The 24,056-nt window shown below is 47.5% G+C and overlaps 1 protein-coding gene across 14 annotated transcripts in view; it reads right to left on the bottom strand.

Annotated features, from left to right (window-relative positions):
* The window catches only part of EIF4G3 (eukaryotic translation initiation factor 4 gamma 3), a 142,060-nt gene that overhangs the window by 33,674 nt on the left and 84,330 nt on the right, over positions 1-24,056 (bottom strand). For 12 of the 14 annotated variants that reach the window (XM_032131984.1, XM_032131972.1, XM_032131974.1 and 9 more), the window contains 5 exons: positions 21,427-21,549; positions 16,788-16,896; positions 10,718-11,569; positions 3,817-3,905; positions 1,986-2,235 (listed from right to left, as the gene is read on the bottom strand). In XM_032131984.1, the coding sequence (XP_031987875.1) occupies positions 1,986-2,235; positions 3,817-3,905; positions 10,718-11,569; positions 16,788-16,896; positions 21,427-21,549 (1,423 nt within the window). The remainder of the gene's footprint in view (positions 1-1,985; positions 2,236-3,816; positions 3,906-10,717; positions 11,570-16,787; positions 16,897-21,426; positions 21,550-24,056) is intronic. The other 2 variants (XM_032131973.1, XM_032131980.1) reach the window with 1 other exon arrangement.

Here is a 24,056-nt window from a genome sequence, read left to right as displayed (position 1 = left end):
AAAAATACCTTTTGAAAATGTGAAACCATGGAGCTGTGAACAACCCAGGCTGGAGACAACAAGTGGAAGCAAGAGAAGCCACAACCACAGGCCATGATCTGGGAATTACAACTTTCCACCTATTTTTCATGGGGCTTTTTGGGTGCGGAGGACCCCGCCTGGTGAAAATCACCCCATAAAGCTACAGCCACTTTAGCAGAAGGAAAATCAGCCTCTGGTGGCCTGGAGATGGGATTTTCAGCACCGGCCACACAGTTTGTTCGAAATTAGGGAAGAAAACATGTTTTATCTAAAGGAAAACATCTGTAGGAGATGCTGCCTTTGGATCTCCCTCATGCCAGACTGCCTTACTCAGTATTTACCAGCCCTCCAGGTATTTATTATTCTTCTATTTCACTCCCTGACCCCCAGCTTTGGACTTTGGGGATCGCACCATCTGCACCCCCGCAGAGGCCATGAGCAGGGACTTATTCCAACTATGGGTTTTAACAACTGGGAATGAAAACACACAGAAGAAATTACAAACTTAGCTCTTTAAGCAGTTTTATTTCTACAGAGCTTCAGGATACAGGGGTGCAGAAATGGTTTGGCTGGATCCTGGCTGGAATTCCTGGCCTGTCCCTGTGTCACACCACCTGTCATTTACCATGGAAAAGCTCCGACACAACAACAAGCAGTTTATGTGTAGTTTCCTTCTCCTGGAAAGCTCTCAACGAGCTGTTTTAATGTGAGGAGCAACCGGGCAGCACCACAAGAACGATCCCCAACGCAGGAAGAGACAGGGATCAAACACACAGTTCCTCCAAAAGGCAGAAACTCCCCTTTCTAAAAAGAGTAGAGCTGAAATCGAGGACTACTGCACAAGTCTGATGTGTGTTGCTTTCCCAGGAATCAATCCAACCCCTCCTGCTGAGTGAAAGGACATCTGGACCCAACCGAGATTGTTCTGACTGCATCAAGCTGATGAATTATGGATTAACTTCAGGAAGTGCTTGGTTAATGAACTGGTCAGGTACCCTGAGCGTGATGAGCTGTCAAGAGGCCTCTGTGTTTCCCCCTCACGATATGATTGAGCTGAATTAAAAAAACGAAAGCAATTGAGGTCTTTGTCAGAACAAAGTGGTGAAGAAACAACCACTGCAGCGGAATCCCTCAATGGTGGTGTTCCTTGCCCACCAGGTTCTCCAGGTCCTTCCTTATTACTATTATTAGACTCTTTAATTTCTGGGCTCCAAAAAATAAGAGTATTTTATGTGGAGGGAGTTTCACTTGAATAAGAAATTGCTTAAAAATTGGGAGCAGCTGAGAAGTTGGTCTCAAGTTCTGTCCAAATGAGGTGGATTAATTGAGGTTCAGGTCTATAAATTACAAAATCTTCATAAATAACAAAAAGGTTAGGTCTTCATAAAATAACAGACACACCCTACAGATATCCTATACCCCAATCAATGGGACTGAGCTGGGCAGTGTCCGGACTGAAAACCACAAACTGTTTATCCTCCTTGCTTTTCTAGAAATCCAAAGATCCAGGTAACTGTTTACCCAGGAAATTAAATCTTTATGAGCACACATATTTGTATTTAGAACCCAATGAGCACTTTCATTTCTTATTTAACCACCTCTTATTTCAGAGGTATATTGGTTCATATGGAATCTCCTGGATGGTTTCCAGCTGTCAATCACACAGGAATCAACTCTCTGCCATTTCCACCACGCTGTAGCCAACATCCAAATGCATAAAATTTTCAAGGAATAAGGGATTTTCTCTTCTCTTGACCATGATCAGCAAGACAAAACCAATTCTCCCCTTTTGCCCCCCTGGAAGATCTCTCAGGGCCTGTTGGGTTGCAGATCTCAGCACAGCTGCACATGGTGAACACTGAATCCCCTTCCAGCCCCACTGGGAACATCCACAGGGATGACACACAGGGTGTCAGCAGCCCTTCCAGGAGGGAGGCAGAGAAGCAGAGTGGAGCAGGACTTACCTGGTTTGTACTGGTACACAGGCCCCTCTCCAGAGCTCTCCGTGCAACCAGAGTTGGCGTCGGTGCCTTCTCCCTCCGAGACGCTCTCGGCACCGTTCCGCACCAGCTCTGCCTCCTGCTCCCCATTCTCTTCCACAGGTTTCACTGGTTTGAGCTCCAAGGGTTCCCTCTCCAGTTGAAGCCCACGGCTCATTTTCTCCTGGTCGGATTCAAGTACTTTGTCCCCTGAAGGTTCCCCCTCCTCCTTCGGCTGCAGCATGGACAGAAGCAGAGGTTTTGTTAAAAATGCCCCGACAAATTCAATGCACGTGGAACAGCTCTTCATGGATTCACACAGCATTTTTGGGAGCAGCAGGAATACAAATGCATCTTACACAGGGATATGGAACACCACACCGAGCCACTGGGTGATTTATTGGCTCACTCCCATGGACAGCCCACTGATCATTAATGGTGTAACTGGAAAGACTCAGCGTTGCCCATGAAACCTCCATAGGACTGGATGGAGGGAACTCTTAAGCCATGAGCAATCCCAGCCTGGAAAGACAACTCTGCTTTCTTCCTCTCCTATTATCCACGATAAAGGGATGGTAAAGGGCACGTGGTGCTTGTTTTGGGGGATTCTTCCTTTAAATGCCTGCTGCCAACTGGAGCAGATCCCACTACAGAAGGTAATGTAAGATCCAGCCACAATTCCAGCATCTCAGCTTCAGAAAAAGCATTAATAGTATCCCTGGCTGTTAATTTTAGAGCTCTCCAAGGACACAGCCTGATTGTGCATTCAGACGAGGAGGCGTCGGAACACGCTTCTCCCAGGAGAAATCCCAGCACATCTTAGCACTGAACAAAGGAATAACTTCATTGAGGATGCTCTGGAGGAGGCTCCTGCTCCTTTTGCCTCCCCACCTGAGGGCACCACATCCTAAAACGCTTCTTGGAGATTTTTCAAGGGAATTCTCTGAAGAATTCCTCAGTGGAACTGCCGGGTGGTGCAGGAGACACAACTCCTCCAGGGGAGGATGAGCAAAGTGTGGAGGATGAACCCGCTGGTGCAGCCCCAGTGACACCCTTTGCTCTCCTGCTCCGCATCACATCTGGCCAACCTCAGCTTTTATCTACACACTGGGCAGTCTGAACTTTCACATTTTTACTCTCTTGCTTCCTTTCTGATCGATTCCAACCCCAAACTGACCCAGGATATCAAGCACAGCTCCCTGCTGCAATATCCCTACCAGAACAGCAGTGAGGGAGGTTATCTTCACTCATCTAATCACTCCTGAGGTGGTTCTGCCTGAAGACTTCAGCCGTTTTCCTTTGTCAGCTTCTCTATCAGTTGGTCATCAGGAAAACCATCCTTTGCCATGGTATCCCTGTGCAGAAGAACCTGCCCAGTGTCAGGATGGTGGCCTGGGACCAAAATGGGGAGGTGCTGATGGATCCAACCCCACTTTTCCTTCACCCTTCACTGGAAGGGGTTCCTGAATGCTGGAGGCTGGTGGAAGTCTAGTGGAACCTTCTAGTGGAAGGTGTCCCTTGCCATGGCAGGGGTTGAACGAGATGAGTCTTTTAGAGTCCCTTCCAACCCAAAACAGTCTGCGATTCTGTGACTGTATTAGTCATTAAATTAGGCAAACTCAAAGAAAACTGAAGAGCTTTAAGGGAACAGACTGACACCTGTTATCTAAAGGATGCTGAGGAACAGCAGAGTTCCTCCCCAAAACCCTGTCCTGGATCCTGTGCGACAACGAGAAAGCAACTCTCTAAAGCACAGTTTCAAGAGAGGAACACCATTTTTACACTTGGGTAAAGCAGGACTTTGGTTCCCTCTCACCTCTGTTTCTGCCTCTGTCACCTCCTCAGTGGCTTGGGTCCGGTCTTTTGGTTTCTTCCAGGTCTTTGGTGCAGTTACAGCAGTTTGGGCTGCAATGTAAACGTGCATCTGTTACAACACTGAACGACATGGAGCTGACGTGGCTGTGGGTGCTGAGCTTCCCTCTCAGGGGCTGGTCTGAGGCACAGGAAAATGAAGCAGTCACTGCCTTGTGGAGGATTCAGCTTGATTTAACCACTTTTGCTTTCAATGCAGCAATAACAATCATCAGAATGACATTAAAACACAGGAACTGTTTTACAAGTTGCTCATTCAAGCTCCAAGTGGCACTTGGGCTAGCAAGGAGGTCACTGCCAACAGTACAAGGATCATGCAGGAGAAAAAACCTTCAGGAAGTCAAGTTTTTGGGAAGATCAGGTACTGGCTGGGAGGGAAGGTTGTTCCCAATGTATTTTTCTCAAGAATTATAACATCCCTATAATATTAACCATAAACAAGCCCAAATTTCCAGTATCTCATCCAAAAGGAAAACTTCTTCAATCCTGCAGCACTGCCCTGAGCTGGATTTATATTTCAACTTAAAAGCAGGTTCGTAACTCCACCATTAATGATCTCCCTGGCCAAGTGAGTCAAAGGAAACACCACAGAATATTCCCAAGATCAGCACTGATTTACTCCAATCGTGTTTTTCCCCTAAAGGGTAGAAGAAACCACACAATATACTAAGAGGAGACAAACCCATTAATCCAATCTGCTCCTAATTTGTGGCAACTGCTCCCAGCTTAAATTTGCATTCCAGGCACACATGCCCAGTTAAGAGTGTAAATGGGATTGATTTTGTGACTAAAGTTTACTGCAATCAGATTTCCAGCTCCAGCCTTTGGTCTCCAGCAGATACTGTGGAAAAACCCAGTGTGCACTTCCTTTATCACAGTAAAATACAATTTTGAATGGTTCTTCACTACGGATAAATAAGAAGTGCTAATAACAGCCAACTCTGTTCCTAAGGGCACGGAGGAAACGGGATTTGCTGTGTTCCCACTGCCCCTAAGGGTAAGTACAAGCTTCAGTGGCTTCTCCAGAGTGTTTCCCTGTTTGGAGGGTTACCATGGGCCTGCAGACACTCTGCAGATTCCCACAGGAATCACCACATCCAGGCCCCAGCCCAAAGAGCAACAGGAGCTACCGGTGCTGAAAGACTTTTACCTTCAGGCTGAACACCCCAAAAGCAAAGTCAATTAAAAAAAGAAAGTCTTATTTAAATATTCAAACATCATCTGCTTGTTCACAGAACCAATGGCTGGAAAAATCATCCGGGTCTCCCAAGCTCCAAGTCCTGCACATCTCTGTAGGGAGTTGCATCTCCCTATGGAGAGGCTTTAAGGGCAGGGCAGAACCCCAACACAAATCCCCAATTTCCTGGGGGTCAAAGGAGAGGAGAGGAAGGGCCAAGCAGGCCCAGACTGCAACAAACACGGCTTTGTCTCACACAACCCCAGGATGAGCCTTTACTGCTGCTCCCGGCAGCTCCCAGCACCTTGGCAAGAACAGCCCAGTTACTCCCACTATCCTGGGGTAAAACCGGGGCTGGGAACAACCACGTGTCCATGCACGCCATAATTTCTGGAATTCAGCAAAGCATAGATCTAAGCCAGGTTCCCCAGGTCCCTCCATCACAAAATCTCCTCAAATTCAGTGAAAACCGAGCACTTTTCAAAGTGCTGTTTTCAGTCTTCTTGTTTGGTGATGTCACTTCCACACTTCAGGGGTTTCTCCAAGGAGGGATTACGTCTGCACAGCAACAACCTCAATATTGCCACAGCAATGTAATTTAACTGATCAGTCCCAAAGTTTTTAATCGGACAGAATTTCACTCCACACAAACTCAAACCATGGAAACCATCTACAATGTAAAATAATGTTTCATTTTTAACTGCACAGAAATAAACTCACGGGTCATGGATTTGGGGCTGGCAAAGGTCCGGGGTGTTTCCTTCCTCAGCTGTCAGGATGTGAACATTATTGCTGCTCAAGAATACATTTTTTCCACCTTTTTTTGGCAAAAGAAAGCTCTGTAGAGGCTGCAATCCTGCCAAGCCTCCCAAATGAGTCTTGCCTTAAATCCCACGACTTCCATGAGCCCGGGGGTTCTGCAGCCAGAGCAACTCTGACCATGTTGTGGAGCTGCCCAGGATGGATCTCCAGAGATCTCCGGAGATGCTGCTCAATTTTTCCCCCTCTTAAAATAGCAGACACCAGATTTCTTTTTTTCTGTCAAACTCACATTTCTGCTGCAGGAGCAGAAAGGAGAACTTGCGCTGATGTGGGTTTAGGTGCCAAAGTTTAGGTGAAAACAAAGTGAGTTTAGGTGCCAACCTTCCCAAACCCCAAATCCAACAGGACAACAGCATTATCCACGTGAAGATGGAGTTTCGTCTGTGAGGCTGTAGGGAAATATAAAGTAATGTGTCCAGTTTGGCTCCTGGAGAGGGACAACTCTGGACACTTCTGGTCTTCTTTTCCATTTTCCTCTCCCCAAGTTGAGCAATGTCACGTGCTCTCCAGTAGTTTAACTCCTGCCCAAATGCAGGCTCATTTTTGCCACCATTCGCACTTCCAGACCTTGTTTTCAGCTCATTTCGTTCCTTTGGAGAAGGGACACCAGCAAACCCAACCAACACTCAGAGCTCTTATCTCAGCTTACAAGGGGAGATAACAGGAGTGACAATGCAGATTTACTTTAGGACTGGAAAGAGGAGCAAACCCTTAATTCCAGCCTATCCTGGACACCACTCCCAGTGGTAACTCCACCACTGTGGGGATCTGCTCAACAGGCCTGACGCTCCCTCAGCCCGTTTCTGCAGCTGTGTCACGTTCCCCAGTGGAACATCTTCCCACAGGATTTACCCACCAGCGAGTGCACAGCCCATCCAGCGGGACACGAGGCCTCTCCTCTCTGATGTGGTGCCAACTGTGAAGCCTAAATTAATACCAGCTCTTGTATTTTTATTTTATTATCCAACATGCCATGAAAGACCAAAGCAAAGACCCACCATTGCCTTCCAGCTCATGGAAAAGAAAATATATTCCAGTGGGTATGGCAGCAAATCAAGAAAAAGGCGACACCTGATTTATGTTTCTGCCTCTCCAGGTTTCGATGCTGGAGAACTTTCTCCAAGATATTTCCAATTACAGCCCAAGTTGTTCGTTACAGCCTCCCCAGCTCAGAAACTCTGGGACTCACCACAGCTGGGCTACTTAATACAGAAATATGTCTCATAAACGAGCTCTTCAAGAAACAGCCCTTTGAATTCCATGTGTATTAAGTTCTTTCGGCTTCCTGTGTTCCAAGGAGTTCTGCCTGGGACACACATCAGTCTCTTATTTTCCTCTTTGCTTCTTGTAATAGCCATGATAGAATGATGACATCAAAGGCCTCAGGTCTCTGGTAGCACCTTCTTCTGCAGAAATTCCACTCTACCACCACCATTTTTCCTGTTTTGTTCCCTGGAATGTGCTGGTCCCTCACTGTAGCTGCAGAAACCCCAGAATTTACTAAGCAACAGTTGTTGATGACTTCAGCCAGGGCGATGTTTTTAGTCCGGATTGGAGCGCCCAGGTCCTCTCTTGATAATCTTTCTCCTTGCAGAGCAGAAGAGTAGGAATTAATTACTTCAAAAAGCACGTGCTCTTGCCCCTTGCCGATAACAGCTGTGGCCATCCTAAAAACTCCAGGCAATCATTCCTGAGGAGGCAGGAACGCACCCCGTGCCCTCAGAACAGGGGGAATGTGTCCCCTGTGGGCAGGTGCTCAGACCAGGAACACAGTCAGCAGCAAGAAACCACCCCCTGGGTCCAACAGCCTGCACTGCTCAGTGCCTTAATGCTCTGAAACCCACCAAAGCTTCCCCATTTCATAGGGAAGCACAACCAGTGATGCTGATGAGCAGGGAATGATGATCCAGTGACTCACAGACAGAGATAGAACCACTAAAGCTGCCAACCTCGCTGTGAGGGTGTTCAGAGTAGGCAGAATTCAGTGTAAAATACATCAGGGGTGCTCCAGTAGAATCCCCTGACCTTGGAAATCTGGTGGAGACTTAATGCCAGTGGAAAAGGAAGAGTGGTGGTTCCCCTGGATCCCCACAGGATCAACTCACTGGCCTCTTCCTGCAATCACTGACAGAGTTGTTTTGTTGAGCTGTAAAAAGAGAACTGCTGCAGGATAAAGATGTTTAAGGGTCTGAATATATTTTCTTTCTTGCCACGGAGCTTGACAGAGCAAAAAAAATCCAAGTCTGGTTTCTCTGACTGTTGGACAGAAGGTGTGTCCTGTAAAACACCCCAGGAACAGGCAAATCCCTTTGCTCATCCCCAAAAAGCTGCCACCTCCAGCACAAAATACGGGATCCACCCGGGAGCCTCAGCAGTGCTGCCGCAGCAGCTCAGGGAGGAGGGGATGAAGGTCTCATTCCCAAAATTAGGCAGGCCAGGTTATAGCTATGAAAAGGAGATGCAGGAGGAACTGCTGCAGGAATGAGGTTATCCTGAGAGGTCCCAGCCCTGTCCCAGTCAGCCCAGCTCGGCTCCCTTTAAAGGGAAAGCAGGGGCATGATTTGTGGCCGAGCTGCTCTGTAATAAAAACACCATTCTGCTCAAAACCCCAAAAAATATTGCTCAAAGTCACAGAGCTCACAGCTACCAGCATGTGCTCAGGAAGTTTCCCTTATCCCAGGTTAAATCCTAACTCCAGAGAGCATAAAAATATCTCTTGGCCTTTAGTCCAAGTAAAACACAACAATAAAACCCTTTCTCCTTGCTCCTGAGGGTCAGCATCTGGATTTTCCAATGAATATGGCAGACACGCTGCTCCTCGGTCCTGAACTAGCAGGCAGCCTGAGATGACGTTATTTCAATCTCTCTTCCTCTCTCCAAGAAAGAATGGAAAATTATTGCTGAAAAGAAGGCTGGCAGAGAAAAGCAATAGTTCAGGATCATTAAATCAGGGGTAAAGCACAAAAAACCACTTGGAGAGCTTTGTGCTTTCTTTGAAGTCCTGAGCTTTTAATAGAAATCTGAGTTTCAAGTCATCTTTTACATGACTTGAGAACTCCTTGTTTCCCTGTTGCCAAAGCCAGTGCCTTGGCTAATGTGTGCTCTGAAGCATAATGACATTACAGCATTAAAATTAATCTTCTGCATAATTAAAAGCCCAAACACTGTAAGTTAATTTTTTTAAAATTTAAACTACAGGCCATTACAAAGCCAGCAATAACACTGCAAGCTGGAACCTGCCTGTGCAAAACCTTATTTACAGAGTCCCATTTCTCCTCTCCTTTGTAAGGAAATTAACTTGGGTTATGAAGTAGCTTGGATTGAAAGAACAACAAGTGCCAGAGCAGTGAAATGACCTGAGTGAAATAAAAATAGAAGATGATTAACAGGAAAAAATCCTCACGGTCGGTGTAGTGAAGGGATCTTTCTTCTCATCTGTAGATGTTGGATTTTAAAATCAGCATATTGAGCATCACACAAACATGGAACAGGGCCAACCTCAGCCTTTCAGTGCACTTAAGAGCAGAGCCCGAGATTTCCCATCGATCAAAGAAAAAACTGAAAAACCCCCTATATGAAATGTTACTTTAAAGAAATGAAACCAACAAGATCCAAATCACAACCGGCTGTTTGTCCTCTTTGTCCCAGCTCAACCAAGTTCCAAGGAATCAAAATAACTGCAGAACAGGGTGCAGAAAATGTGACACATTAAATGCTTTAACACTGCTGGGTGTGAAGAACAGCCCCCCCATTACATCTCATCCAGCAGCAAATACAAGGAATTGATCATTTAACTTCTTTCCCACAATTTAATCCCCAGGAAGTCCTGCAAAAAAAGCAGTTTTCCATAAGAAACACAGAGTGTTAATCCATTCAGTGCCAAACCAGAGATGTGACAGGGCTGAAACCAAAGGCAGGTAACAACATTTGGAGAAACAGGCTGGGTTTTAAAAGGCAGTTGCAGAAATTGCAATTTTTAGTGAGCTTTAAACTGTAAACTGCAAAATTTAAACTTAAAATTGTAAATTGTACATTTTGCTTACATGTGACTTTTGCAAAGGAAAAGCAGAAGCCTCAGTAATGAAGGCTGGGCAAGTAGAGGTGTGTGACACTGAGGTGACACTGAGGTGACACTGGGCTGTGACACTGGGCTGACCCTCCTGAGTGACACTGGAGTGACTCTGGCTGTCAGTTGTTTGGGTGAGTGTGAAGGTCCATTTCATTTTCCCACATCTGGGAACATCGTGACACATTTTTACAGCTGGAGAAGACCCCACTCCAGCAGTTCTGGAAATCGCTGGCTCAGGGGGTTCATCCCAAGGGCTCCTGGGTCTGAGTGTTAATCAGGCTCCCAAACCCAGAGCCACAGGCCCTCGGACTGACCGCTCACCTCGGGGGAACAGGAGCTGTGGCTACCCCGTCCCTGGAAGTGCCCAAGGCCAGGCCGGATGGGGCTTGGAGCCACCTGGGATAGTGGAACGTGTTCCTGGCCATGGCAGCGGGGGGCACTGGATGGGATTTAAGATCCCTCCAATCCAAACCATCCTTGGATTCCATGAAAAGCAGTGTGCTCTGCATTCCCCCTCCACCAGCCCTGTGTTGCCACGAAAGCATGAGCCCACCCCAGCCTGGGACACACATCCAAGTCAGTGACCAATTCTGAACACGCAGGAGGGATTTCTACCCCTGCAAAGGAAGATCAGTATTTCACAATCACAGCAGCCACGCAGCACCACCAGGCTTCTTTCTTTTGCTGACAGAAACAGAAACATCTGTTGGAAGAAGAAAAAGCCCCTTTCCTTCATCCTCCAGTTCACCACATGAGCCCACAGAGCTCAACACTTACCTGGGACAGGACTCTTCCTCGAGTTCACACTCAGAGCCTCCCTGCTCTCCTCCAGTTGCCCATCTGCTTCTGTCTCTTCCTTCTTTTCAGTATCTTTTACCTCTTCGCTAAGAGTAGTTCTTGTGCTCTCCTCTCCTTCTAAATCTCCCTGGACAACAGGGAGGGCACTCGGAGATGGGAGAGGAGGTGGAGAAGGAGTTGTAGTGGTAACAGCAGCAACAGAAACCGGAGGAGACGGGGGCGGCGGGGTGGGAGGCGGGGTGGGAGGAGGAGAGGGAGCAGCGTGAGGAGCACTGGGAGATGATGGCACGCTTTCCACCTCTGCTGGGGGAGCCTCGGGGGGCTCCGACTCCACAGTCAACGGCGCAGCTTCCGCCAGGGCCACCTCTGCCCCGGGCTCGGCCGCGGCCCCCGCGTCCCTGACGCCGCTCGCGCTGTTACTGACACCGGGCCCGGCCGCCGCCGGGGCGTCACCGGGCGATGCTACTGCACTGCTGGGCTCCGCGCACACCGCGGCACCGGGCTCCTCCGCGGCAGGAGGGGCCGCTGGCTCCGTGCAGGGTGTGGCACTGGATGCAGGCATTGCCTCCTCTTTGGGGGAGGCCAGTTCACATTTGTCCTCTGGGTCAGCCACGGGCAGGGGTCTGCTGGACACGGTGACGGCAGCCGTGGGGACAGCTGCGACCGGAGCGGCCGGGGCCGGTGACGGAGCACGAGGAACTTCTGGTGGGGTTTCCACTGAGGTGGGGGCCTCGGTCATCTGCCCAGCTTGATCTTTCTTCTCCCCAGTAGGTTCTGGTCTGAGGACTGGAGAAGGTGGTTTTAATACTGGATCTGGTTTTGGCTTCTCTTCTGGGAAAGGAGAAAAAGAATATTATCAACAGCAAGGCAACTGCATGTTCCTGCCTGGTGCCTTGGCTCCCTTGGCTCCCATTCCTGCATTCTGCCAAGGAGCTCTGAGGAAGACACCAGAGGCCCCTGCACCTCACCTGGAATCCAAACTTGAAAATACAACCACTGCCATCCTGAGAAGAGATGGATCTAGAGAGATTCATTGAAACCTTCCAGTGTCTAAAGGGGGCTTATAAAACAAGGAGAGCAACTTTTTACATGGACAAAAAGTTGCAGGACGAGGGGGAATGGGTTAAACTGGAAGAGGAGAGATTTGGAATGGATGTTTGAAAGACATATATCAACACAACCCCCAAAATCTTGTGCAGAAAGAAGTCCCTGCACTTATCCCACGATTAGCAACAGACATGGTGATCCCGTCCCTGCCACGACCATCACACAGCTCCCAAAGCTCTGCTGCTTCCCACTTCTTTTCTACAAAAGTATGAGCCATCACGGTTTAAGATCCTGCAGGAACACGGAACTCCTTCAGGACACTGTCACACCAGCAAAAATAATTCTGGAAAAGCCAGAGGCACAAACTTGCTCTTCAGATTAGGAAGTCAAAGGCCACAACCAACCCCAAATCATCAAAATTCAGGTAGGACTGAAGAGGTTTGGCTCTGCTGGATTTTCATTTGGGGCTTATTCAACAGCTCAGCTAAAGGGAAAGGGTTTTTGAAGGAGAACCAAAGGGTTTTTGAAGGAGAACCCATTTGAAACTGCCTGGAGCATCAAATCCCACCTTTAGGAATAGCTGGAGCAAAAATGAACTCTGCTTCCAGCCATTGGCAGCCCCAGCAGCGTTACAGAGGCCCATGGCCAAAGCAGTAGTTCATCAACTTAATGAGGCACCCGGGGACATGGCTTTGGAGGAGGATGACAAGTGAGGAAAGAGATGGGAAAGAGTATCCCAACAGCTGATTTTGATTCTGGAGGCTCCGTGGAAGAAAAAAGACATGGGAACTGGTCTGGAAAAGAAAACGCGTCACCTCTGGTTTCTGGAACATCCTTTGCAGAACTCCTGGAGCATTCCTGACATTTACAGCTCGCTATAAACAACTGCCTGGATATCCTCTCCCTGAGTCAAAGGAGAATGCTCAAAACAAACCCCAACCAAATGCATTTGAAGTGTTAAGAAAATAATTTTGAGAGCTCAAACCAGCACAAATCCACAGCTGCATTTGAAACCAGAGGTTTAACTCCCTTCCTTCAAACCGCACCTTGTCTGGCCGATGTTCTCGCCATGGATACAGGCTGTCTGCACAAAATCCCAGAGAAAAGTGATTTGAGGAGGGATTTCAGAGGACGAGGAGCAGATTTGGCTAATGAGAAGCAAATTTGAACCTGAACCCCCATCCCAGAGAACAAATCTCCAAGCCCTGGCAGAAGAGGACTCATCCCTGCCAACTGCTACAGAGTCACGTGAAAAACTCACAGTTGGGGAGGGAAAACAAAAATCGACGCAATTCATCCCAACTGGATCAGATCCCTATTCCTAAATATGCTGAGATCATTCCTCATGTTATATTTAGAAAGTATTTACAGGAAGTGCCGGCTGCTCCAGGGGAAATATCAAGAGATACTTTTTAAAATTTCCGGATAAGTAAAATTTTTGCAAAATTATTCCTTAAAGATTCTTTCACATACCCAGTGGGACAGACCCTGCTGCCTCCTTCACATAACAGCCACTGTTGGCTGCTGGGTGGTCCCAGTGGCACAGACAGGCCAGGGCACTGGATGAGGAAGATTTTACTGGATACAGGAATTTGTTCCTGCTCTGTGGTGTTTATCTGACAATAGCTGCTGGGCTCGCTGCCATTTTTCCATCTTTTGTCCTGATGCAAACACTCACGAGGCAGCACTGGGACTGAGTCAGTGTCAGCAGAGGGGCTTTGGAGCTTTCCAAACTCCAGGGTCTGACATTAATCTGTTTTCCTCAAACCATGTTGTACATTCTCCATGTCTGATGCACTGCAAGATTTGGAAAGAGGTTTAAAAAGAGGGTAATACTACTCTAAACATCCCCCTGAACCTCTGCAAGTGGAATAAACGTGATTCCATGCAGTTCTATCCCACTGCACCTCCTGCACCAGCCTGGCCTGCAGCCAGGCTCCACAAGGCTTGGCTGCTGGCTTGACCTGGATTCTCCAGCAGTATCCTCCCTCTGGCAGCCTGGCTGGTATGGACACACCAGGGGCATCTACAGGAATCAGAACCTGCACCTCAATAATGTGATTTTTCAAGGCACTGTAGCAGCAACTCCTACACCTGGTCCAGTGGAAGGTGTCCCTGCCATGGCAGTGGGGTCAGAATGGGATGGGCTTTAGGGTGCCTCCAACCCAAACCATTCTGGGATTCTATGAAATGCAAAGGCTTGTCTTTAAAAAAACATAACCAAGGATATAAATAATGCAATCCAAATCCAGCCTCGAGAATGACTTCCAGACCAAGGCAGCAGGGACTGCAGATCCTGGTCTGCCGGCAGAACACGCGGCTCCGACCCCGACCCGGGCCCAGCAAACGGGCCAGATGCTGCTCACAGCTACCAACAGCTGCACAAGCAGCACTGGCTATCACAGAACCACAATGGAAGCCTGATTCCAAACTTCAATGGATGCAAACGAGCACAGGAGAGGAAGGGCACGGGGAGGAGCCAATCCGCAGGGTGAACACGGCAGAGGGGACTTTGGAGAAACAACAGTACTGGTTTTAATGAACACTTCAGCCACACAGCCCTCCCTGTCACTGCTTTTGTTTTGGAAGCAAAAATCCCCCAACATCGAAGTGAAAAATCATTTTGATACCTTGGCATGTATTTCTGGACAGACGTGCCCCCCAGAAGTCATTAGTTCAGTTTAAATGTTATTAATGGGGTCTATTAATTACTGACACCAACCCCAACACTGCTCTGCCCCCCCGGCCACAGCCCAACGCTCCGGGTGTTATTCCAGGGCTTTCCCTGCAGTGCTTACATAAATGTGCTCTTTAGCAATTTTTGGACTGGAACAAATGTTTGACTCCTTCTGGGATGGAACGGAGGTAAACACAGGGAAGCTCATTGGTGTTAAATCCCAGTCAAGCCCTGCTTTATGTTTAAACCAGCACTGTCAGAGCTGTGTAACTCAATAAACATACTTACTTCCAGTTTACTCACAGCTGTCTACAAAGGAATTAAGTCAAGGAGAGAGAGAAGAGGGATAAGACCAGTTTGTCCTGGAAATCCACATTTTTATACAGAGATGAAATACTGTGATGGAAAGTGCTGGATTTTCAGAGGTCAGAGTTCAAGGAGCTCTTGGTCATATGGTTTAGTGGTAGGTGGTCCTGTGAGGAGCAGGGGGTTGGACCTGGTAATCTTACAGGTCCTTTGTGGCTGGAGATGTTTTGTGATCCAGGGCTTTACAGCTCAGCCCCAGCTCTCCCCCGAGGGCAGGTGCACTTCAGAGGTCGCCACTGCCACCAGCACTGTGGGGAGCTCAGAGGATGGCAAGAGGGACTTGGGAATATTGGCAGAGGGGACACAGACAGGGAAGAGCAGCTATGCCAGAGCTAGGCAGCACCAAACAGCCAAGGGAGCTCAGGCAGCACAGCCACAGGGCAGCCAAAGGACATCAGACCCACCCAGGCCTTGTTCAGGTGACACTGCAGACATCGAAGGTGCACCGACATCTAGACAGAGCCACAGGCTGCCTTTAAGTGGGAGATGGGACCAGACCATCCCCAAAAGGTCCCTTTTCAACCTTCTACAACCAATTTTTAGACACTGCAGCAGTTTAGAGGTGCAGCACTGGAAGAGGGAAACCCTGATGTCCACGCTGTGGCTGTAAGAGCAACCCCAGGGACACCGTCCTTGGCTTCCCAGCAGTGACTGAGCTGCAGCTGGGATCGGGGACATCTGCAGCACCAGAGATGTTGGTTTGTCCCCTCTTCTAGAGCTGTGCTCCTCTGGGGCTTGGTTGTCCTCTAGCAAACCTCTGCCAGGGAACACACAACAGGACAAGAGGAAATGGCCTCAGGTTGTGCCAGGGGTGGTTCAGGTTGGATTTTGGGAAAATTCCTTCATGGAAAGGGTGGCCAGGCACTGACCAGGGCAGTGGTGGAATCACTATCCCTTTAAGTGTTAAAAAACCATCTGTGGATGTGGCACCTGGGGACGTGGTCAGTGCTGAACATGGCAGTGCTAGGTTAATGGCTGGACTTGAAGATCTTGGAGGGCTTTTCCAACTCTGGCGATTCTGTGACTCCAGACACTCTGAAATAAAAGATCTCAGCCCTCCGTGACTTCCCTGCACGCGTCGCTCCAGGCAGAGCCCAGGGAGGCTGTGATGCCGTGGGTAAAACTGGGAAGCAAATAGCGGTGTCAGCTCTGTACCCCAGCACCCATCTGCTGACACACATCAGGAACTACAGCTTCCAATGGCTACAAAATTCCAGTGTGGGAACAGCCTGGGCCTGCTCCGTCGGCCTCCTGGGACAATGCCCTGAACGGTTTAACAAATCTCCCTTCCAAGGTATATTATGGAATATCCTGAGCTGGCAGGGACCCATCAGGACCATCGAGCCCAACTCCTGGCCCTGTGCAAGACACGCCAAGGATCCCACCCTGTGCCTGAGAGTGCTGTCCAAGGAAATGGATTTTTAAGAAACTTTTTGCATCTGCGCCATTTTTACCAAAGTCAGCAAAATCTGCTGTGGGCTTTATGAGACACTTTGCACACTAATGGGTTTTTCCTAGTTCATGTTGCCCATTCCTACAGGACTGGACACACAAGCAGCTCTGGGGAAGCCATACGATCCTCTGGATCCATGCCACTGCTGTGGCTAATTATCCAAATGATCCAAAGCCTCTCTGGCTAAAGCATTTCCCTGACAACACACTGGTTTCTGGAGGATGGCACATGGGTGAGAGGAGTTTCATCCTTCTGTGTGCTCTGAAACAACGTTTAGGACACAGAAGCTGGAAGACAATTATTTTTAACCAGTTCCACATTAGCAAATTCCAATTAATTCCCTTAGCAACACACTTAAAATGTTCCACTGGAGGAAGAGAAGTTCCTCCCCTCCTATTTCTGCTGCCTGCTGGTCTCCCTGCCAAAAATACTCCAACTAAAACAAGAAAGGAGGGGAAAAAATAAATGATTCAAAATAATGAGGGAGGAAATCTCCATGAACCGACCTTGTTTGGAGGCGGGGGCCGTGGTGCCGGGGGCGCTGCCAGAGGGGTGGGAGCTCTCCACGGCTCCGAATGCTGCGGGAACGGGCTCGGGGACCTGGCTGGGCACCTGCTGGGGGGGAGGGACAACAGGGTGAGCCTCGGAACATAAAAACATGGAGCAAAGGCAAGGGGGGAGATGAGACAGGGTGGGATAGAGAGGAGAAACCAAAGGCAGGGAGAATAACGAGAAAAAGAGAAAAGATACACAGGTCAATTGGATACATCCATAAAGTGCATGGGAAAGGGAGGGAAAGGCGGCAGGAAAAGGGGAAAAGGATGATCACTGTTAAGAACAGTGAGGAAGGGACAGCGCAGCACAGTTCTCAACACACTTTACTCTCCCAGCACTTCTTCCAGGAGCTGCAGGAATGCTCCTCCATGCAGGACACACTCCAAGGCTCCTGGATCTCTCTGTGATTTAAGTTCACTTTTGGGACTTGACTCCTTTCTCAACTGATCCATTATTTCAACCCTCTTAGAGATTTAAATCTGTTTATTTACTCTTCCATGTATTTACCAATGGCTGATGTGTGCAGGATGGGATGAATGGTGGACAGATGTATCTGCAGACACATCACTCGCTATCCCAGCAGGAAAATCATCCCAGACTGGGGGTGGTTGGATGAAAAAATCCCCCAGCATCACCTACAAGCAGCCTGGGGGTGAGACCTGCAGGGCAAGAGGAGAATAAACCCAGCTGGGCAGCAACCTGAGGGAGAGCAGGAAGAGCAGATTCCCAAAGAACATGGATTATTCCATACGGAAGAACAAAACAGAAAGACTCGCAAAGACTGAAGGAAGACTGAAGGAGCCCCAGCCTGTGGCAGACACACATATTTTAATTATCTCCCACCAAACACTTCATTTGTGTTCAAGAAAATTTGATAAAATCCTCTGTATCTATTCTCAGAATTTAAGGAAGACCAAATTAGTGCCCCAGACTCGAAGGTGAAACACTTGTTGGACTGAACACAGACAGGGCATGGCAGCTGGTCACAAAATCCTCTGAAATGCACACCAGGGACCAGGCACAGAAGAAAATGGGGCTAAATTTTAATTTAATTTAATCCCAAGTGGAAAGCCAGGCAGCTCCCTGCAGGTGTTTGCTCTCACCCAGTTCTACATCCATGAACTTCTCTGAACATCTACAGGAAAAGGAATTTGTAATCAATCCAAACACAGCACAGTGTCGAAGACATGGGTGCCTAATTCCTGATTTCAGACAGGCTCTCAGAAATCCATGCAAAACTTATTTCCCTATAAAAAGAAACTCTCTGGCAACCTGTGTCTCTTCCTGGGACTCTTTTTCCCTCCCATTTCCAGCTTTTTGCCGATTGCATCTGAACAGTGCAGGATAAAGAAGGAATTATCTCCAAGACACTTTTTTTCACCATTTCAGGAAGACCAGGAAAAAGCACATCTGGAAAAATAAGAATGAAAATTTAAGTAGGGGTGAAGGGTTGAAGTTTTATTTGGGATTGCTTCTCTTTCAGGAATGAGCCTGACAGACTGACTGGAGAACGGATGAAGAAGCAGCCCAGCCTCCAGCCAAAGGGAAGAAGCCAAAGAAAACCCAGCTTTACAAATGAGCAAGTTTCAAGAACACTTTCCCCTTGCCCTCAATGATCAGGACTTTCATTTTGTAAGAAAATTTATGGATGAAATCAGTGGCAAAAAAGGAAACTGCGATAAGAACCACAGGAGCCTAAGGAGACCAGTGAAGAAGAAACCTGTGAGCCCAGAAACTTCTTGGGTCAGGAAATGTATTTCCTTAAGAAATGCGGAAAACAGTCATTTATTTTGTGGGAATGATATTGCAAATGAATAAATGGTCCTTATGCACTGAGCCTTGCAGCTGCAAAATGGAGCATTTAGAGAGTTTTTAGGAAAAAAATCCCACTGAAAATCACTCCCCTGATTTATGACACTCTGAGGGTTGCTCTGGGTTATTCTACCCCACCACGGCCTGGACACTGAGCAAACACAACTCTGACAAACTCACTGAGACTTGGAAGAGTTTTACCATGAAAATAAGAGCATTTACTCTTTAAAAAGTGATCTTCTGTGGAGGCCAGTGCTGAGGAAATACCATAATCAGATTCTGGCCCTGGGCTTTCTTTCTCTTCCCAGCAAAAAATAAGAGTGAAAATAGTGTCCTGCTAGAAATGGATAAATCATATCTCCATGTGCCTCCAGCTGCTCTTGCAGGAACTTTAGAGCACTTTATGTGCTCAAAAGCAATTCAAATACAACATAGAGGCACTGGGGAAACTCCACCTAAAGCACTTTTTGGTCAGTGACACTGAGTAAAAAGTACAGGAATGGCTCAAACCATGCAGCTCATCTTGGCAGCAACGCTCACCTCCTGCACAATTCCAATAATGTTCTGATGTTAAGCACAATTCCAACAATTTTTTGATGTTCAGCACTTAATCTACTGAGAGAAGAGGGTGCTTCGGGCTCGTGTTAGCAAAGTTTTGGTTTGAGTCAGTTAATAGAGTAATTCAAATCTAAAGGAAAAAATGAAAATTTGGAAACTATTCTTATTATAAAATGGTTTCTTTTTCAAATGCAGAATTTGGGACAGGGCCTGGTCTCCATCACTTCTTCAGGAACTTTCTTCCTCTGTGTTTGTACCATTTAAATAATGAGATAACAGATTCAGAGAAAGAAGTTTTATTAGAATTTGCTATAATTCTAAAATCTCATTGGACTGGGAGTCACTTTGATGCTGCCTTGTCAAGCCCTGAGGCTGCACACTCACATTTTGAGTGTTCAACCAGTTGAAATCTTCCTGAGCACCCTGGCGAGCAGGGTTTGATCCAGGGGGATGGAACAAACAACAGCAGCTCTGCTCCCCCTGCACTCTCCTGGGAGCTGCCCCAAGTCAGGAGCATCTCAAAAGCTGTGGCTGAATATTGAAAATTTACTGACTCGAGCTTGTTCAAAACAGTAACACCCCCACTACTGCAATTCCTGAGCACAGTTATTAAGGCCTGATTTAATTTCACCCAAGATATTAAACATGCTCTGAAGACTTGATTTAGAGAAGCTGTTGGGACAATAACGTTCAATTTCCTGGCTTAAGTGGGCTTAAATTTTCAGTTATGTTACACTAATGAACTTATTCTGGTGAGCCCAATTTCAGAGCTCTTCTGTGATTACCAAAAGTGGTTCCAAGCACCTAATCAAAAGGGAGGCTGGATATTAAACAATGGAATATTTGCATACCTTGGAGGAGATGATTGGACATCACTGCTGTGCTCTGCATATAAATTACAGCAGATCGGAATTCAGGCCTATTAACCTCCTCTTGAAACACATTTATTTCCTTCTGTTTCACTTAATTGTAGTGCCTTAAAATAGATTTCAGAATGTAAAAATGATCAGGTAAGTGCCTGGATTCACTGCATTTGTGGGAATACCACAGGAAATCCTGGCTGGTTCCAACTCTTCCCACTTCCAAGGGGGAAAGTTGGGTAGCAAGAAGAAATGGGGAGATGATCTCACCAAGATTCCCACATGTGGCATCTCTACTGTCTTCTCTGATGGAAAGAAGTTTAACTGGTGCTTTGCTGCTGCTTGTCCTCGATGGGGCCCAGAGGAGAAAACCAGTGACAAGCACAAGGTGGTGCCTTAGATGACACAGGGATTTGACTGAGCTGGAAATGGCTGAAAGCTGAAATCCTGCTGGTCTCAGGGAGGGATCTGCAGATCTCACTTCACCTCAGCTACATCTCCCTGGAATCCCAAGCTCCCACTCCAGCACAGCCAGTGTCCCCAGACATGGGGACATGCTCCTGCCTCAGCACAGGATTCTCAGCAGAAAAACTACTCCCACACGGAGGGGAAAGGAAGGTTTGAGCTCAGGAAAAGCTGTTTCACCTAAAAGCTGCCAAAACCTGGTAACATCCAACAGGGAAGAACACGGAAGAAGAAATCACGTCCCAGCACCAGCTCTGCTCTGCAGCCCAGCCGCCACCTGGAAAACCCTCCTGACCTCTAACCAGGGATTTAAAGGGGTCAGACTCAAAGGTGTACAATGGGAAGGGAGCTACAGAAAATTATCTGGAATATTTATAACTCTTCTCTCATCAGAAAAATGCATTTTTAAGTTTGAACACCCAGAGACCAAACATGTGATAAATTTCTCACAGTTCTGTGAGAAAACTCCCGAGCTCCAGATCTTCTGGTAACTCTAAAACTGCTCCAGGAAGGCAGAAAGAACAGTGATGCAGCTGAAGGTCTGTAATCAATCACCTGTGTGACATGGACTTTCCTCAGGTGCAGAAGACTTAACAGAGACACCTCCTTTCCCACAGATATTTTGGCTCCTCCTTTAACACTGAAACTCTGAAAAACTCTGAAAATCTACTGCTGATACAAAACCAGGGCGGGGGAACGTGCAGCAGCACCAAGGCTCCACATCGACAAGCTATGGACTGCTAAAAATGACCAAAGTTGGGAAAAAACAATCCCTGAAGAATATTGGTAACTGAGGAGCATCCAGGTGTCTGAGATGATTGGGTGTGGCTGGAAGTATGAGGGAGAGGCACAGCAAAGCAAAGGTCATGGGGGGAGGAGCGCGGCCCTTCCTTACCTGAGGTGGAGTTGGGGTGGAGGTGGGTCTGACGATGGGGGGGGTGGGGTTCCTGCTGCCCCCTCCAGACATGATTTCTTCTGTTATGTCCTTGCCTCCCTGGTTTGGATCCCGGATTCGGATCTACGGGATTGAAAAGATTGCAACAGTAACAAAGGAATAATCCCCACAATGTTCCTGTCACCGCTGTCCTTGCGCAGAGCAGCGTGGGCAGCACGTGCTCCCATCACACCCAGCAGGAGATGCTCTGGGATGAGCTGGTGCTCGGCAGGAACACTGGGATGTGGCTTGTTTCCATGACTTGGAATGCATGGCATGTCATCCCTTCATCAACACCTAATTTAATCAAAACCTAATTTAATCATCAACCACACCAGTTCAGTCTAAGTATGTGCACCCTGTAATTCAAAATACAGTCTCTGCTGCTGGAACGTGAGTTTCCTGCAACTGAGAAAACTTGGGAGACAGTTTAGGTTCAGAGTTAAGCTTGCCCAGTAGTGGAAAGGGCAAGAATGGAGAAAAGGCTGTGTTCTACCCCAACAGGGAACTCGGTGACCTCGCCAACCCAGCCGCTGGGAAAGGGGAAAGCAAATCAGCAAATCAGTCCCAGATTCCACCAAAACAGAGGGAGACAAACAAAAATACTGAGTGGAGGAAAGGGAAACTAAAAGAACAAACTCAAGTCCTGTAGAACTCTGCAGCATTTAGGAAAAAAGTGGGATTTTTGAGTCTCTTCACAGCTCCAAAATGGGAAGAAAAAGTATTTTCCAAAAGAAACCACTCCAGAACACTCATCACTGAATCCTCAAGTGACACTTGAGCCAATCCGTGCCCCTGGACAGGGGGACAGCCAGGACGTCTGGGATGTTGTGAAGCAGAGCTTTTCATCTCCAGAGTAAGAACTGGAGATTCTGATAACCCTGAACACAGAGTGCTGTGCGTCTGCCCACCTTCTCCAAAGCTCTTGGCTGAACTCGAGATAAGTTCCATGCAGAAATCCAAGCAAACAACTCCAAGCAGACCAGGAGACATCATCGCCCTTCCCAGGGCAGGGGCTCTGCTGGGAACCACCCTGTAATGGCCCCTTGGCAGCGGGTGGGACTGGATGGTCTTTCAGGTCCCTTCCAAGCCAAACCCTTCTGGGATTCTGGGCTGTAAAATCCTAACTGCAGAAGGGTTTTGTGATTTGGTGGTATGGTGGCTTCAGTCTGGGTTGTGAGCACACAAGCACACACACTGCACTCAAGATGCTCAAGTCTGGTCTTCTCTTATTTTTGATGGAGTTTTTTGCTAAAACATTTCACTAACAAAGAACATTTCAGCAACAAGGACCTGAGACTTGGCACTAATTCCTGCCCTCTCCTCCCCCTGACACAGAGTCAATGGCCTTAAAACAAGATTTCCCTGCCTGGAAGTTTGTAGCACTCAAATACTCAACTCATGGTGATGTGGGTGTGTGCACATTAATACATTTAACTTTAATTTTTCTCATTTCTCCAGTTGCAACACCAATTACCAAACTGAAACAGCACATTCACAGAGAAGCATCTCAGGCATTTAAAATCCCTTTTCTGCCTCAAAGAACTTGACTTGGCTGGCATGGAAGTGCCTTAATCCCAGCTAAGCGTGTCTGATCAGCTCTGCATTTCAATGGCATCGGGGATCTGGGCATGTCGTGTTTGGGATGCTGAAAAGAGACTCCTGGGGACTACTGAAGAGGTGACAAAAAGGCTGCTGAGAGCAGCCACCAAAAAGGCCTTTCCTGCGAGCACAGCTCACACATTGTTCAGTTCTTCCGGTCTCCCAAATCAAGTGTCACCCCAGATCATCCTCAAAACTCAAAAGATACAAATATTCTGCATTTTGAGACATGTCCAAGTTCCCTTTATTCTTCTCTACCCCCAGGAAACTGCTCTTTTAACGCTTCCAAAACACTCTCACATAAATACTGCTGTAATTTCCTTTTCAATCCTTTACAAATGATTCATTCACAAGTTCAAGTCCACATTATCTTTTTCTGGTTAAACCTTACATTCACCTTTACTGTTCCCCACCATCCACCTGGACATGGGTTTAAATTCCATTCATCTGCTTCTCTCACATTCCCCCCACTGAATTAAAAAGAGAGGGAATGTGCTCTCCAAACCCACTTTCATAGTGTGGTCAGGTTCTTTCAAGCCTGTAAATACATCCACAACTTACTGGTTTTTCCACCTTTTTCAGGGCATAATATTCAGTAATTTCTAATTTGTCACTTTGAACCAAATCCCAACATTCTCCCACACTCCTGAGCTCCCTCATTCCCACCTGGGTCTTTGGGAACACTCTAAGCAGCAGCACAGGCAGGTGAGGATTCCAGGCTTGGGGAAACCATGTTGCTTCTGTTTATTTAAAACCAGCAAAATTATCTTCCTTTTTGATTGGCTGAGATGTCACAAACTCGAAGTGGAGAGTGCTCATGGAAAAATGGAAAATAAGGCACCACTGCAGCACTGTGCAATGTTTAATTACTCTTAATCTCTTTGGGAACCACAGAATGGCTGGTTTGGGATGGAAGGGACCTTACAGCTCATCTCACTCCATGCGCAGGGACACCTCCCACTGTCCCAGGCTGCTCCGAGCCCCAATGT

Source organism: Corvus moneduloides, chromosome 22 (assembly GCF_009650955.1).
Source record: "Corvus moneduloides isolate bCorMon1 chromosome 22, bCorMon1.pri, whole genome shotgun sequence".
NCBI lineage: Eukaryota > Metazoa > Chordata > Aves > Passeriformes > Corvidae > Corvus > Corvus moneduloides.
The sequence above is the reverse complement of the archived record's forward strand: the minus strand, read 5'-3'. Positions and strand labels throughout refer to the sequence as shown.